Raw genomic sequence first — 14,049 nt, forward strand, 5'->3', positions numbered from 1 at the left:
CCCAATTTTTCTTAATTTAATCTCAAACATTCTTAAATTTTAATTTAAAAATTTAAATTTAAATTTAATTAAAAAAAAAAAAAGTTTTTTTTCTCGATTTAGTCCCCGAAATTCTTAATTATTTTAATCCCAAAAATCCTTGATTTAATCCCTCTAAAGTTCTTAGTGAGAAGTGAAAGAAGTTTTTATTTAAATCTGTAATTATAAAGCTACAAATGGTTATTAAATTAATTATATTAATGTATAAATCTTATTAAAAGCCACTTAAACTTACTTTTCCTAGTTCCCGGTCGGGATTCGAACCCATGTCTCAGAAATCACAGACCGTCCGCTTACCAACTGGGCCACTGAGTCAAATCAAAAGCTAATGTCGGGATCGCGAATACATACAGTTTCAAGGAAAGAGCAAAAATGTTATCTCTCTCTCTGAGCTAAAAATAGATTTGCTGCTCTCACCAAATTTTTAAGAATATTTAGGCTTAATTCAAGAATGTTTGGGCTTATTATGCCTCTATAATCCCAAAATGAGATTAATTCAAGAATTCTTACGCTCATTTTGTCATTTTAATCCCGAAACGCGATTGATTCAAGAATTTTTAGGCTTAATTTGTCATTTAATCCCGAAACGGGATTAACTCGACTGTCTAACCCCGAATCGTACTTAAAAAATTTAATCCACAACGTCGAAAAAATCAAGAAAAATATTCTTGATTTTTTCGTTCTACCATTTTTTCTGTGTACCTAAGCATTTTATTCTTAAACTTTTATATATTGGAAATTTTATTACAATTTTATAACAAAAATTATTAAGTAGTTAAAGTTTTTATGTACTTCTTTATCTGAGTGTATAACACTCTATCTCTTCAAATATATCCACAAATGAGATGCTGCTCGTGTCGCTTAACAAATCTATTTTAAAGTGCTTCAAGCGGGGAAAATCGACGGGTAAAATAAAGTGGGAATCCGAATCGGTTTCTAGTCTTGAAGTGCGCTGCAGATTCTCATCATCAATGAGTTTTAATCAATTGCTGATGTGCTGCAGTAGAAATTATACAATTTAAAGACATCTCAAACCAATTAGAAGCTTAACTAAGCATTGAAATAAGCTGACAATCGAATGACTTTATTCCCTGAAATATATTCGTATCTCCACAAAGTGAAATAATACCGGGAACTAGGTTTGTCTACACGGAAATGTTACATCCTGTTGTTTCCTTTAATTAATTTTGCATGGCATGACAGATTTTTTCGCAGAAAATATCCTGCGCCGTGCTATTAATAATTCAAGCACATCATCGGCAGACAAAGCAAGTGCTTAATTATCGTCTTAACAGATTCACGCACGACCCCTCAATATATCTGCCCCATATCAAGCATCTCTGGGGAAGCTCCCATTACTTATTGGAGCGGCTTCCTCCCTTTCGCATTTATTTACGCGTTGGGCCAAACTCATTAAATGCGGGGAGCTCAATAGAAAAAAATTAGAAAACGATAAAATTGCGGAATAAATCACTTAAGCGCTGAAAAATGTAATTAACGACAGAATGATAATGATGCGCCGTAACGCGTTTTTCGCATTTCTCTCCGCCGGAGAAACCCGGCTCCCAAGCCGGTCGAAACCTCAGAGACCCCGACAAATATGTCGAGGCATGCAGTGTTAATAGATTCTGCCGGCTTCCTCACAGTAATCACCCGCTCAGAGGGCTCTTAGCTCCTGCCCCTCGGCTCTTAGCCCTTCTGTGGGCCAGGCGCAGACCATGGAAAGGTCATTAGGCGACGAGGGCGACGCGGAAAACCGGCAATAAAACGACAAAGCCAAGAGCCAGGCACAATGGCAGCAAAGGCGATGAGCACGGCAAAAGGAAGAGATAAAATGTGCGAGGCATCAAGGAGGCGCAAGAAGGGAGTATCCCAAGGATCCGGCGACAGCGACGGCGGAGAGAATCTAAGCGCGTATCCTTTATGGCATCCGTTGCAACTAGTGGCTAAATCAGGGCACTTAAAAAAAAAAATAGGGACTGCTAACGGTCTTTTAATTAAAGGTAAAATTATAATATTTGCGAATTTTAATTAACTAAATTAGGACTTAATTCAACATTAACTAAAGTAATAAAAAATATATGTAATAGCTGTGTCTAACACTTTTCCTCTGAGTGAAGATTTTGCAAAAGTAGCTCGGCCGCAGCCTAACTCACAAGAAATACAGAAATTTGCAATCAGGATGTCTACTTCCCCTGCAGTCGCCTCCTCTGGCAGTTCACACCTAGCTTTGTAATTGGTGTTGCTTTTATCCTTGTTGCATGTCTCGCTTATTCGCATTTAGAGAAGGCTCTTGGCAGGGGACATTGCCCAAGACAGGATGCAGGATATACACCACTTAAAGCCGAGTGCTTTAAGCAGTCCTCCTGCAGCAGGATTTGCATTCACTGCATCCACTCGGGGGATCGGTCCAAGGAGCTGCAGGAACTGCTCTGTGCCGTGCCCATGACTTGCCTGACTGGGCTTGTTTACAATTTAAATCGAATTTCCTGTGTGCCGTAAATAAACTTTGCAAAAGGCATTCCGCTTGGCATACAAAAAAGTGTCCTGTGACCACATCAGGACCAGGAGAAGGAGGCAGGAGCCGCATTTGAAAGGCGGTGTAAGCTGAATAAGCAGTAAATTAATTTCCGAAAATACCAAAAAGCATTTCCAGAGAAAGCGCACCTGATTCCGACAATTATCAATGGGAAAATAAATGGAGAAAACGTTTGAGGAGTGCAAAATATAGCTTTTGATCATTTTAATTCAAAATCATTCCATTATTATAATTGAAATATCTCTTATTAAATATTAAAAATATTTAAAATCAAAATAAATTAGGTAACCTAATATGCATTGCATATTATTTTCTTTGTTTTTATATTAATTTTTCCATTTAAAAGCCTATTATACTTGTTCACATTCCTTCCTTTTATAAACAATTCTAGTTACTTGTGGAGAGCAGTAGGACCTGTGTCCTTCTTAAAAGTGAAAAGTTAATTTTCTCCTGATTGCAAATTCCCCAACAAAACAGGAACGCACAAAGGGCGTTCGCTTGAACAGACCCAATTTCGGTTTCAGTTTCAATTTCCCAATAATATACGTAATTTATGGGAAACCATGCAATTAACTGGCTTGAAAATGTGCAACATTTGCCATTTGAATGCCTTTTGGTGGACAAATGAAAACCAGCCTTATATGGCAAACAATGCAGCCAAAATGTACGTCACCTGGTTGGACGGGCTCCAGTTATGCAACTAATAAGCCGAAGGGACTGAGCCATGGATCAGAAGGCCGAGATGCAGGCAGGGCAGCTGAAGGAAATGGAGACCCAAGGTTCAGGCAGATGGAAAATTGCAAATTACAAATTCTACGGTCAAAACGCATTTCTGCTTTGTTGTTATGGCTGCAACATACCCTTTCCCATACCTTCCCCACCTCACCCCCCTGACAGTTGATTGCAATTTCCAGGACAACAAGAAAGAAAAAAAAAAAGTACAAGCACTGATTTCAGTGTGGAGAATTTACAAGCAATTGTATGCCAATAAGGAAAAGTAGGCAACACGTGTGTCCACAACAACAGCCACAAGGGAGGCCAACAAGGAAAAGCCAGGAAAAGAAGAGGCGGAAAGGGCGGGAAAGTGGGTGAAAAAACGTGGACTACCAGTGGACTATTGCAATAAAAGAAATTCTGCGAATATTTCAAGCGAGTCAGCAGTCAAGCGCACACAGGGCGGCTGAGCGATATTCCTGTGTGCACGAGCTCACATACACAGAAAAGCAATTTCGATATAAGCACCTTATGCCAGATGCCCAGATGCCGCTCCACAGTGGATCAAAGTTAGGTGAAATAACGCTAAAGGGGCAACTTTAAATAACTGAGTACTAACATTAACAGAAACTTAAAAGAAATAACGAAAATTGTTATTATTAAAGGATAATACGTAAATATTATCTGGCTTTTTCTTGTTGCTCTATAAATTGGTTGTTTGATTTTACTTTAAAATAGAAACTATACAAGATTAAATGCATAATTTGCTTATACAATTGGTTTGAATTTTAACCGGAAATTGATTTTATTGGAGTTAAGCCATAAAACCTTTATTGAAAAACTTATTGGATGATATAATAAAATCTAAGAAATTTAAAACATCTACAAGTTCAATGTCCACCCATTGTGTTAATAAACTCTGATGCCTTAATTCGATGCTCTTCATTGCCCCGATTCCGTTCTGAATTAAATCTGTCCACTGCAATGCTGACCCAATGTGCATTGGTATGACTGCCTCTGCTGCTACTGCCACTACTCCTGCTACTGCCACTGCTCCTGCCACTGCCACTGCCACTGCCTCTGCCAGGCATGCCCTTTAGTGGTCTTGGTGCTTAGCGCGTGATTTATAACAGCAGCGAAAGAAAGCAAGTCTAAAAAAAAAGAACGAAACCAGAGAGCAGAAGGCACCAGCTCAGAGGACAAGCGAAGGAGCCGGCGCAAAGTCCGACTACTGTGTGGCCAACAGCACGTAACTGTTAGCCGGTTTCCCATTTCCGGCTGTCATGTGCAGCCAAACCGAGCAGAAGATTGTGCACCATTTGCCTGGCCAACGCAAAACCGATCTGGCCAGGCTGCAGCGCTTAGCTAAGCTACCCCCGCCTCTATATTGCTCCGAATTCCTTGATATATAGTCTATGGCGGGGGCGGCAGTTGTTACTTAATTCCCGGCGCCCCCGGCAATTGCATAGTTAATCAAGAAAACAATCAACCGAGGCAGCCCATTGATTTATTATACAAACAGCCAGCGAGACAATGGAGCTTAGTTGCCTGGCTTTTTAATCGCAGGGTAAACAGTTATTAATTGCGCGCCGATTGTTTGCTGTGGCTTACACAAATGCCATTGCTTACTTACCGGCGTCGCGGGGCTTTCGCGAATTAATCTGTTATGATTGTCATTTGATAAGCCCGGGCTCTGGCCGGGGGACATACTTGTCAAACAAATGGGTGGCTCTCTTTTTGACGGCATCGTTAACAAGAAATTTAAGCAAATTTGTTTGCGATTTGCGTAGACATTTCGGGGATCAAGGTGGGTATAATGGGGTCGGATCATTTCTCAACCATTAATTTGTGTCAAAATACTTGGGGATCCCCCAGAAATAGACTTAAGATATGGTTTACCCCACCAAAATCTTTGCTAATCAATCAAAAATATATAAAAACTGACTTAACAAATATCTGAAAATCAAAGTCAATCTTCTAAAACATTTTCCTAATTTAATTAATTATTACTGAAGCATTTTTTAATTTTATAGTACTTACCACATCGATCAGCTGGGAGAGCCGCAGACCCATCTTGACGGTGAGGCGATCCGAGTTGTTGCCCACGGGTCGGATGAGCCGGTTGTAGTTGCTCAGCAGGTCGTCGTAGAGGCGCTTCGCATCTGGGTTGGCCAGGCCGCCGGTGGCAAAGTGTAATGCTATGAACACAGCTGCAAAGAGCACGCTACCCATCTTAGGCCAGGTCCAACCCTGCAAGTGAACAAAACAAATATGGAAATAAGTTGCGGATAATGTCTTCTGGCAGGGCAGCTTCGGTTCTGCCTGCATTAGCATTATTTCAGCATAAAGTATAAAAACTTTACCCTGCAATTGTTCAAGTGAAACAGACCGGAAGGGGGCGAAGGAAGGGAGTGGCGGGATCTGGTCGTAAATTTTGCAAAAGTGTCAAAAGTCCTGGAGCTTTGTTCCCTTTTTTGGGCAGCAGTGCAGTGCAGCCATAAACACCATTTAATCTTTGGCTCAAACACTCAAGACACCACACACCAAACATGTACGTCCGTGTGAGTGCGCCGGAGCATCCTTCCGCTTCCTGCGTCTTCTGGCTGCCAACCGCATGTGCTCGACATTTTTGTTATTGCTCAATTGCATCCCCCCCCCAGGCGCGCTCTCTCAATATGCGTTTCTGCATTTATGCATAAAAATCCTGGCTGAAAAGCTGTCCAGTCCAGCCACATTAAGCACAAGCAAGCAATTATAATCAATTCCTTACTCGGCATTCTGGCCAATTAAGGGAATTGCTCAATGAAAAATGACAGAAATAATACAAACTATACTGCAAATAATAACAAATAAATAAGAATTGGTCTGTTGACTCTCGTAATTGGCCGGCCATTGAGACAATCGGAGAACTGTTTGCTTATGCAGGAAACCATTGGAAAAGGGACACGAGATAGATGCAATAAGCAAATATCCTGGCACTGCATACGAAATAAATTGTTGTTTACATGTAATCCATGACCAGCTCGATGAAATTCTGCTCTTGTGGCTAACTCAAATAGCCTCTCGGCCAAGTGGTTTACGCCGACTCGAGATTTAGCCAAGGAAAGCGGCAAACTGGAACCCAAAACTTTTAACTGCCAAACTGTAAGCTGGAAACTAAAAACTTTGCTTACTTTGTTACTTTTTTCTTCTTCCCTTAGCTGTTGGAAAGTTTCAGGGAAAAGATTTTACGTGTCAGAAGCGGAAAAGTTTGCCATAATTCGAGGTGTGCATATGTGGCCACGGCCACGGGCAATTACACTCATCAGTTTGATGGTTTGGCCAGACGTCTAAATTAATTATGCTAATTTCATGTGTAAATTGCTTGTAATTTGTGCATTGATTTGATAAAAATTCGTCTCTTTTCCGCCTCGAAATAAATCAAATCAAATTCCGACGTCTGCATAATTCAGCAGTCGTGGCGCACAAAACACGTGTCAGTGACCGCAAAATAAAAACGGAACAAAAACGAACTGGGAGAGAAACAATAATAATAACGGAGAGGGCAACATGACACATACAGAAAATGGCGACAGGGCGACAACAACACACACCCACACACACAAACACTGTAGGAGAACAAGGAAAATGGCCGACATAAACAACGGCAACGAAAATGAATGTCATTTCGAGGGCTATTTATGCGCCTCTTAGTTGGCAGATTATTTCATTTTCATTTCCATATGACCATTTATATTTATTTATTATTTATACTTTCCCTCACGCATACTCGCACACCCGTCTGCCCACAATTTGGCTTGCTGCGGCTGTCAACGCTGCGTATGCGCAATATTATTTGCTGACTATTTAATAAAACGTCTACGGGTGTGTGTATAAAGTTTTTGTTTGAACGTCGCGGTCTCCCTTACCATAAAAACCAGACGATGACGATGACGTGTCCTGCCCCCGAAAACAGCTCCTCTCATTTCCATTAATAAAAAATGTAAACTGCAAAACTTTGCTCTCTCTTCTGCTGCTACTTTTTTGTGGCTAAAGTTTTTAGAAAAACTGAAAATGCCAGTCGCCGTTTTAATTACACAAATGTTCCATTTCCATTTTGGTTATTTGTTTGGGTCCATTTCCAGAGTCCATAGCAGGATAATGAAGCTAAAAAACTGACATTGACTGCGGCCAACAGCCACTTTAATTGCAATCAGGAAAAGGGCAGAAGAGTCCTCCAAGAGAGGGAGATTCAGTTTATTGCAGAATGAACTTGATCTGAGGGGAATCTGTGAAATAATCGCTCGATGCTCCATCCTCATTTGTTGGGGATTGAAGGCGACTACGAGCGCGATTAGTTGCAATATGCGAGAAGAAGTCCCCCGCCAACAGCAGAACAAATTGTTATGTAATTGCCCGATGTACATAAAGATGTACACTCCACTGTACAGTGCCACATACACAAAGCCAACACTGCACTGCTGTCCTGTCCTACGGTTTCGTTGCTCGCTGCTTTCTTCCATTTTATTAGCACTTGTTGGTCTGCACAGCCAAGGATGGGAGGCGGAGTGAGATGGCGGTGGCGGTGGCATAAAAATAATAAGTATCAAAAATAACTGACCAGCTCTATGGCCGTAAAGAGAATGAGACGGGCATTGAATGCACTCGACGTGTCCAACGGTGGCTATAATTTCAATCACTTCCCCGGCAACTGCAGCAGCCAAAATGTGGCATTAAAAACACTCGTAAACGTTGAGCTGAGGGGTGTGGATTTCAGTGTATTTTGTGTGTTTTTTTTTCCTTCTTCCTTTTTTTTTTCATCCTGCCTTCCCTTTTTGAGTGCAGCCAACGAAATTGCAGCAAATATTGAAAGAGAAACTATTTGTTAGCTAGCCGTCAATTTGTTCGTAATGAGCTGCGGCTGAGTCCGAGTCCTGCCTCTTTGTTGTTGTGCCTTTGTTGGCTTTTTTTTCTTTCTTTGCTATTTTTGTTGCTGTTGTGGCACAAATGAAAATGTCTTTCAGCGTGGTAAATATTTTATGTCATTTCTGTGCTCGTCTTTTGTGCGCTTACTTGTAGTTACAGCCTGCCTTCCTTTCTGTTCGTTTTTAAATACCCGGTACTTGTGGAGCGTAAAGGGAATATTGTATTTTTGAGGAAAAACGGTAAAGGGAATATAAACATCAGGGAATTTATGTATCATTTCTTTAGTCAGGCATATATGTTGGGAGTTAATTCTACTTTAAGAGAGCTTCATAATCTTTAAAGGGAATTCAAAGTTAAAACAAAACTGCTAAGCTAAGTTTCTCCTCCATATAATCTCCCTTAAGGTAGACAATATTTTTCATAAACTGAGTGCCGGGTATGTTTATGGTCGAGGCCATACTTTTCTTACTCGTATTTTTTTTGGGTTGCTTTCTTTTGTTGCCTTTTCGTTTGGCATTTTTAAGCGCCAGTAAATTTTTTAGTAGGCAGAGCTGAGCAGAGCAACCGCATCAGCAGCAGCAGGAGCAGCAACAGTAACAAAGTGAAACTCTGCCGGAAACGGCGTCGACGGCAACATGGCTGGCGAGTCAACTTCCGCTCGCTGTAAATGTGTGCGTGTGCGGTAGTACATGTATGTGGGTGTGCGGGGCCCTTGCAATTTTCCAGTTGAGTTCGTTTTTCATTTCCGTGTTATTTGTTTTGCATGCGCCACTCCGCCACTCTGCCACTCCGCCACTCTGCCACTCTGCCACTCCATTTTCCATACTCCGTCCGCCCCTTTGGCCATTTCTTTGTTATTTTCCCGCCGCCTTTTTGCGCTGCATACTTTTCCAGTCTGATATATTAACATGGCCGCAATGGCAGCTGCCATTTTCGGCATTGTTGTTGTAATTGTTTTTGTCTCTGTGGCACCGCTGTAATTGAATTTCACTTCGTTCCCCCTCCCGTTGCCGAAAAAGAAATGCAAATACCCATCCACGTTCTTAATCCTCCGGTTCTTCATGCGAATACACTCTTCAGACAGCTGCTGGGAGCTGCTGGGTTCAAGGCAAACTCAACCCATTCGAGTGCAAAGCACTCTCTAATTTATTCAAATTTATTTTATATAATTGCAGATGGTCTGTCCCTGTCCATTGATTGGCCTGTTATTAGCTGTCCAACTATCTGGCTGAGTGCATTTTTTGGGAATTATGCAAATAGTGCCGAGAATTATGTGGAAAATCTTGAAGCATGCATAATTTGTGGAAATTTTCCTTAATTTCTTGATTCAATACAGCAGGGAGTGGCTGTTGGCATTAGTTCTAGGCAAGTTGTGCTCGGCAAAAGTCCAAGTACATAGCCAAAGGGCAAAAAATCGAATAGGAAAAAGGGTCGTCGGAGATGAAGGTGGTTTTATAATCAAAGGAACGCACACACACTCACACAGCCGTAATCTGCCAAAATACCTGTCTGAGTTTTTTGCGTATATATTTTTTTTCCTGCTTTTGGTCGGGCAAAAAGTAAAAGCTGAAATTTTGTTATTTGAACTTTTGCTCATGAGCGCCCTCAGGTAGCTTGTTAAACATTCTTTGCTTGCCTATATAGGTATATGGAAACATGCCTGTGTGTGTGTATACTTTTTCCAAAAAGAAAACTTCAACTTGAAACATGAAAATTTGCATATGATAAGCAAATAAGCAGATGTATTGCCGTTGTTGTTGCTGCCGCTGCCAGGTAACTGGGAAAAGTTTTATTAGATTCTTGATTCGTGAAAGGCGGCGGCGGCGAGTGGTAAAGGAAAAGGGAAAGCGGCAAAAGGGAAACTGGGAAAAGGGAAATCAGGTGCTTTCCAGGTAGCTCGCGCGTTTGTGGCTGGGCCCCCAGCAAGGAGAAGGAGGCGGCTATGAATATGCGGCGCAAACGCTGGCAAATATGCGAAACATTTTAAAATTATTTTTGCATAAATAACATTTACCTAGGCTCATGTGTGCTTGTGTGTGAGTGCGGGCCAAAGGGTTGCAAATGAGCTGAAACATTTTGGCATTAGCCCAGCACGAGGCTGGAAATTGAACGAGCCCGAAAAAGTTATGGCATAGAAAAGAGGCTTACCAACTGCCATCCCGCAGTCACTTGAGTAACGCAAATGATGTGCAAATATGCGTGAATTGCACACACTCACACACACAAACAGACCCGTACAATGCGGCGAATGCGCAATATTTAATTTCAAGTGTTTCGAGCATTTGCAGGGAGAGAAATAAATACTAAAGACTTAATCTACAATTTTCAAAGAACCAAAAATTAGATATAGAATCAATAAATAATATTAAAGAATTATTTTTAATTTTATTAGCTCTTTGTTGTTTAAATTTATAAGCTAGAATTTATATACTTGTCCAAAGTAATATCTAATAGTTGATTGAGTTTTTTCTCAGTGCTCTTAAACACATACTTTGACTCACAAGGCCCTTCGACACAGACACCGCAAAGCTAATTTTTCGCTGGCTGCCCCTCAAAAGCTTCAGTGCGTGTGTGTGTGTGTGTGCTTTTGTGTGTGAGTTAGTGAGCGTGTGTGGGGAAGCATGAAATGCACTTGCTTTCAGCATCAGCGTTTTAAATAAAATATTAGCATTTATTGCCTTCTGCACTCAGCGGACTATTTAGGCGATGCGGAGCGGCGGCAGGATGCACAGGATGTGCAGGATGCCCCGGTTGCGGGGCGCTGAGATGGAATACGATATACCGAATGGGAGCCGTAACTTGCTCTAAGTGCTATGCAAAAGGGTTTCAGCCCCGACCCAGGTGAATTACTCCACCTGCTGCTGCTGCCAAAGGGAGCGGAAGCTGCATCCTGCTGGCGCTAATGTTGCTAACAAGGATACTTTCAGGTATTTAAAGATGGCCTCAAAATAACGTAGCAATATGTTATATTTAACTAAAGGGAAGATGTGAGAAAGCCAGCGTAGATAATGGAAAATGTTGATAGGTCAAAGACGGCAAGGATTATTTCACAAATTTCTAAATCTCTGAAGATGCACAAAAGGACCAAAATAGCAAATTCATGAAATGCACAGCATGAGCGGAGTAATAGATGCAATCAGTCTCAGAGCTGAGTGCTCGAGCTGACTTATTCCGCCAATTACTTAACAGATGATGTGTCCAACTCCAGTGCAAGCTTCATCAGTCAGCGCCAAAGCAGGGTGAATTGTATGCTAGCGTTGCTGCGGTTAATTCAGCTTAAAGCCACACAAATTGCTGGCAGTTCGGGTATAGCCAGTTGCCAGTTGCCAGTGGCAATAGCAACAGTAACTGGGGACCGCAAATGCGTTCGCACTTAACCCAATCGTGCCTTAAACGTTCAAGTTACGACACAAGGAGGAACAGCAGGAGCTGTGACAAAGGCGAACAATCGGCAGCAGTGACAGCCCAGCTGGATGTAGCCGACACAATGGGATATGGATATAGATATGGATTCTGCTGGAAATGCATCTCACTTATGGCCCGTTGACTCCACTTTGAAAGGCATGCATTGTGTGTGTGCGCCTGGCACTTGTATTATCGGTGTGCTTATCGATAAACTGCGGTCCCTGCAGGCGCCTAACTGTTGCTTTCACTTCCACTGCCACTTACAGCTGTCAGGCAGCGCCTCCTCCTTCCGCCCGAAAACTTATGAAACTACTATATATCCTATATGTAGCCGCGAGGCAACGGCAATTGGTCCGTGACGCAGGTGCTGGATTCTCAGATTTTATGCGGCCGGGCTTTATGGCCAAAGTTGGCCCCAAATAAGCGGCTAATGCAAAAGCTCTTCAAGCGCTTTTATATGGCCATCAAAAAGTTTCATACGCCACGTAGGCCGGTCCGAGTTAATTATGTTTATGCAACGCGATTTACATGAGAAAGTGCAAAAGACCAGGCGACGAGAAGTGGAATTGCTTGTACATCCGAATCGCAGTCTGTTGGATCACAAAAAGATGTATGCATAAATAGCCCAAGGTGTTAATTTAATAAACGAATTACGAAAACATGAAACATCCTGCCCGGGGGCAGGCTGGCATCCTGGAACGGGAATGTCATGGCTAATGCTAATGCACAGACGAGATATCCTTAGCATAATGCCAACTTGGATGGACAATTATGCTAAATAATTTCAGGGCGAGATGGGAATTGTAAAGAGAAGCTCAATTGAGTAGGAGTGGCTTAGGTTTAAGAGAAATTATATATTTTATTAGGCTTTTTGGGTAAACTTAAACATCAATAATCAGAAACCATTTTAATCTGGCAAGAAATAAAAGTATAGTAACCATTTCCAGAGTTAGTTGCAAAATTAAACAAATTAATACACTCCCCTAACTTTACGGATAAATAATCGTACTATGTTCAGAACTATCACTGTTATCCACCTTAAAGGGCCAAAACTTTAAGACCAAATATAAATACTTTTAAACTGGTTGACTTTTTGTAAGGAACTATATTTGTTTTCAAAGTTCTTCGCTGTTATCCATACATCTACGAATAACATTAAGAATGTTGGATAAACGGGAACATCCTGCAGCTAGCCAAAGCTGTTTAAACTAGAAGCACGGTTTTCATAGCCCAGTAAGGTAATTCCGGCAAAGGAAGGTTGTAGTGTATTCCTCCCCGCAGTCACCTTCTTTATCCGGGGATTCTTGCGAGGAATAGTTTCATGCACGCAGCTAAAATTCGTGGCATACTTTTTGGCGGCAGCGCAACTGAGAAGAGAAACTGAAATTGCTGGTGATGTTGCTGCTCCGGCAGCTAACAACTGAAGAATGTTGGGACTTGCGGCTATGAAACGGCATGCCAAAAAGCAAATAGAGATGCTGGGGCCGTGCCACGCCCTGAAACTAGCAAATATGTAGGTTGCCATCGCCCCTCAGCTACCCGTGAACTAGTTTCGCGTTCGCTTTAAATTATCTTTGATGCGAAAACACGGTGGATGACTGGGGGGATGGGGCTTGGAAACGAATTGCCGCAGGTGTCAAAAACACACAGACAAAGTCAATTTGCGCTGGCAGACGACAGGACATGCCGGCGGATGGTGTGGCCTGGCCATGACTGGGTAGTTCCAGAGGTGGCGGGAATCCAGCGAGCAGTTGAGGGGGCAGGGAGGTGAGCGTGCGCTGCTCATTACGCGGCGCCTTTGATGTGCGGCAAGCCGTCGTAAAGTGCCGGCAGCAACAACAAACAACATTACAAGCGCCAAGTGGCCCGCTTTCTGCTGGCTGCTCTCTGATTATAATCATCATGATAAGTACTCTATATATACCGTGTGCCACGCCCACTAGTTGGCTGCCTAACAATGGCAAGCCGCAAGCCCCCCTGTCATTTGATGTCGCATTTACCGCAGCATCGGGGGAGGAGGAAGTGCGGCCTCCAGAACTCTAGAATTTAATGCTCACCTGCACCCTGCATGCTGGTTATCTTTAAAGCATACAAATAATGCAAGAGCTGCAAGTGTTGATGTCACCATCAGCAACAGCAACACCTACCCCATCGACATCTTCTTGCCACTCGACACGCCATAAAATCAAGACACTCGCCATTTTAGAGCCACCGGAAGCATCGGTAGCGGAATGAGACATATTGGGGACACGCCCTTTGCACCAGAACAGCCAATTGAAGCAAATGTTGCACTGAGAGAATCCAATCCACCAAAAAAGGCATATCTCAAGGTATATTTTCTAATGATATCATTTTCTATTATATATGAACTTCATTAAGTTTAATTTCACAATAGTGAGCACTTCCTATAGAGAGATAAAATACAAATAGTACCTAAATAAATGAGT

General features: G+C 42.1%; 1 protein-coding gene across 3 annotated transcripts in view; it reads right to left on the bottom strand.

Annotated features, from left to right (window-relative positions):
- The window catches only part of nAChRalpha1 (nicotinic acetylcholine receptor alpha1), a 61,688-nt gene that overhangs the window by 18,460 nt on the left and 29,179 nt on the right, over positions 1 to 14,049 (bottom strand). For 2 of the 3 annotated variants that reach the window (XM_070286928.1, XM_070286927.1), the window contains exons 1-2: positions 6,298 to 6,430; positions 5,333 to 5,542 (exon numbers count right to left, since the gene is read on the bottom strand). In XM_070286928.1, coding sequence (XP_070143029.1) covers positions 5,333 to 5,524 — 192 coding nt within the window. In that variant the 5' untranslated portion in view covers positions 5,525 to 5,542; positions 6,298 to 6,430. Of the gene's footprint in view, positions 1 to 5,332; positions 5,543 to 6,297; positions 6,431 to 14,049 lie in introns of those variants that run through there. The other variant, XM_017164706.3, reaches the window with a different exon arrangement.

The sequence above is a fragment of the Drosophila kikkawai genome, chromosome 3R (genome assembly GCF_030179895.1).
Source record: "Drosophila kikkawai strain 14028-0561.14 chromosome 3R, DkikHiC1v2, whole genome shotgun sequence".
NCBI lineage: Eukaryota > Metazoa > Arthropoda > Insecta > Diptera > Drosophilidae > Drosophila > Drosophila kikkawai.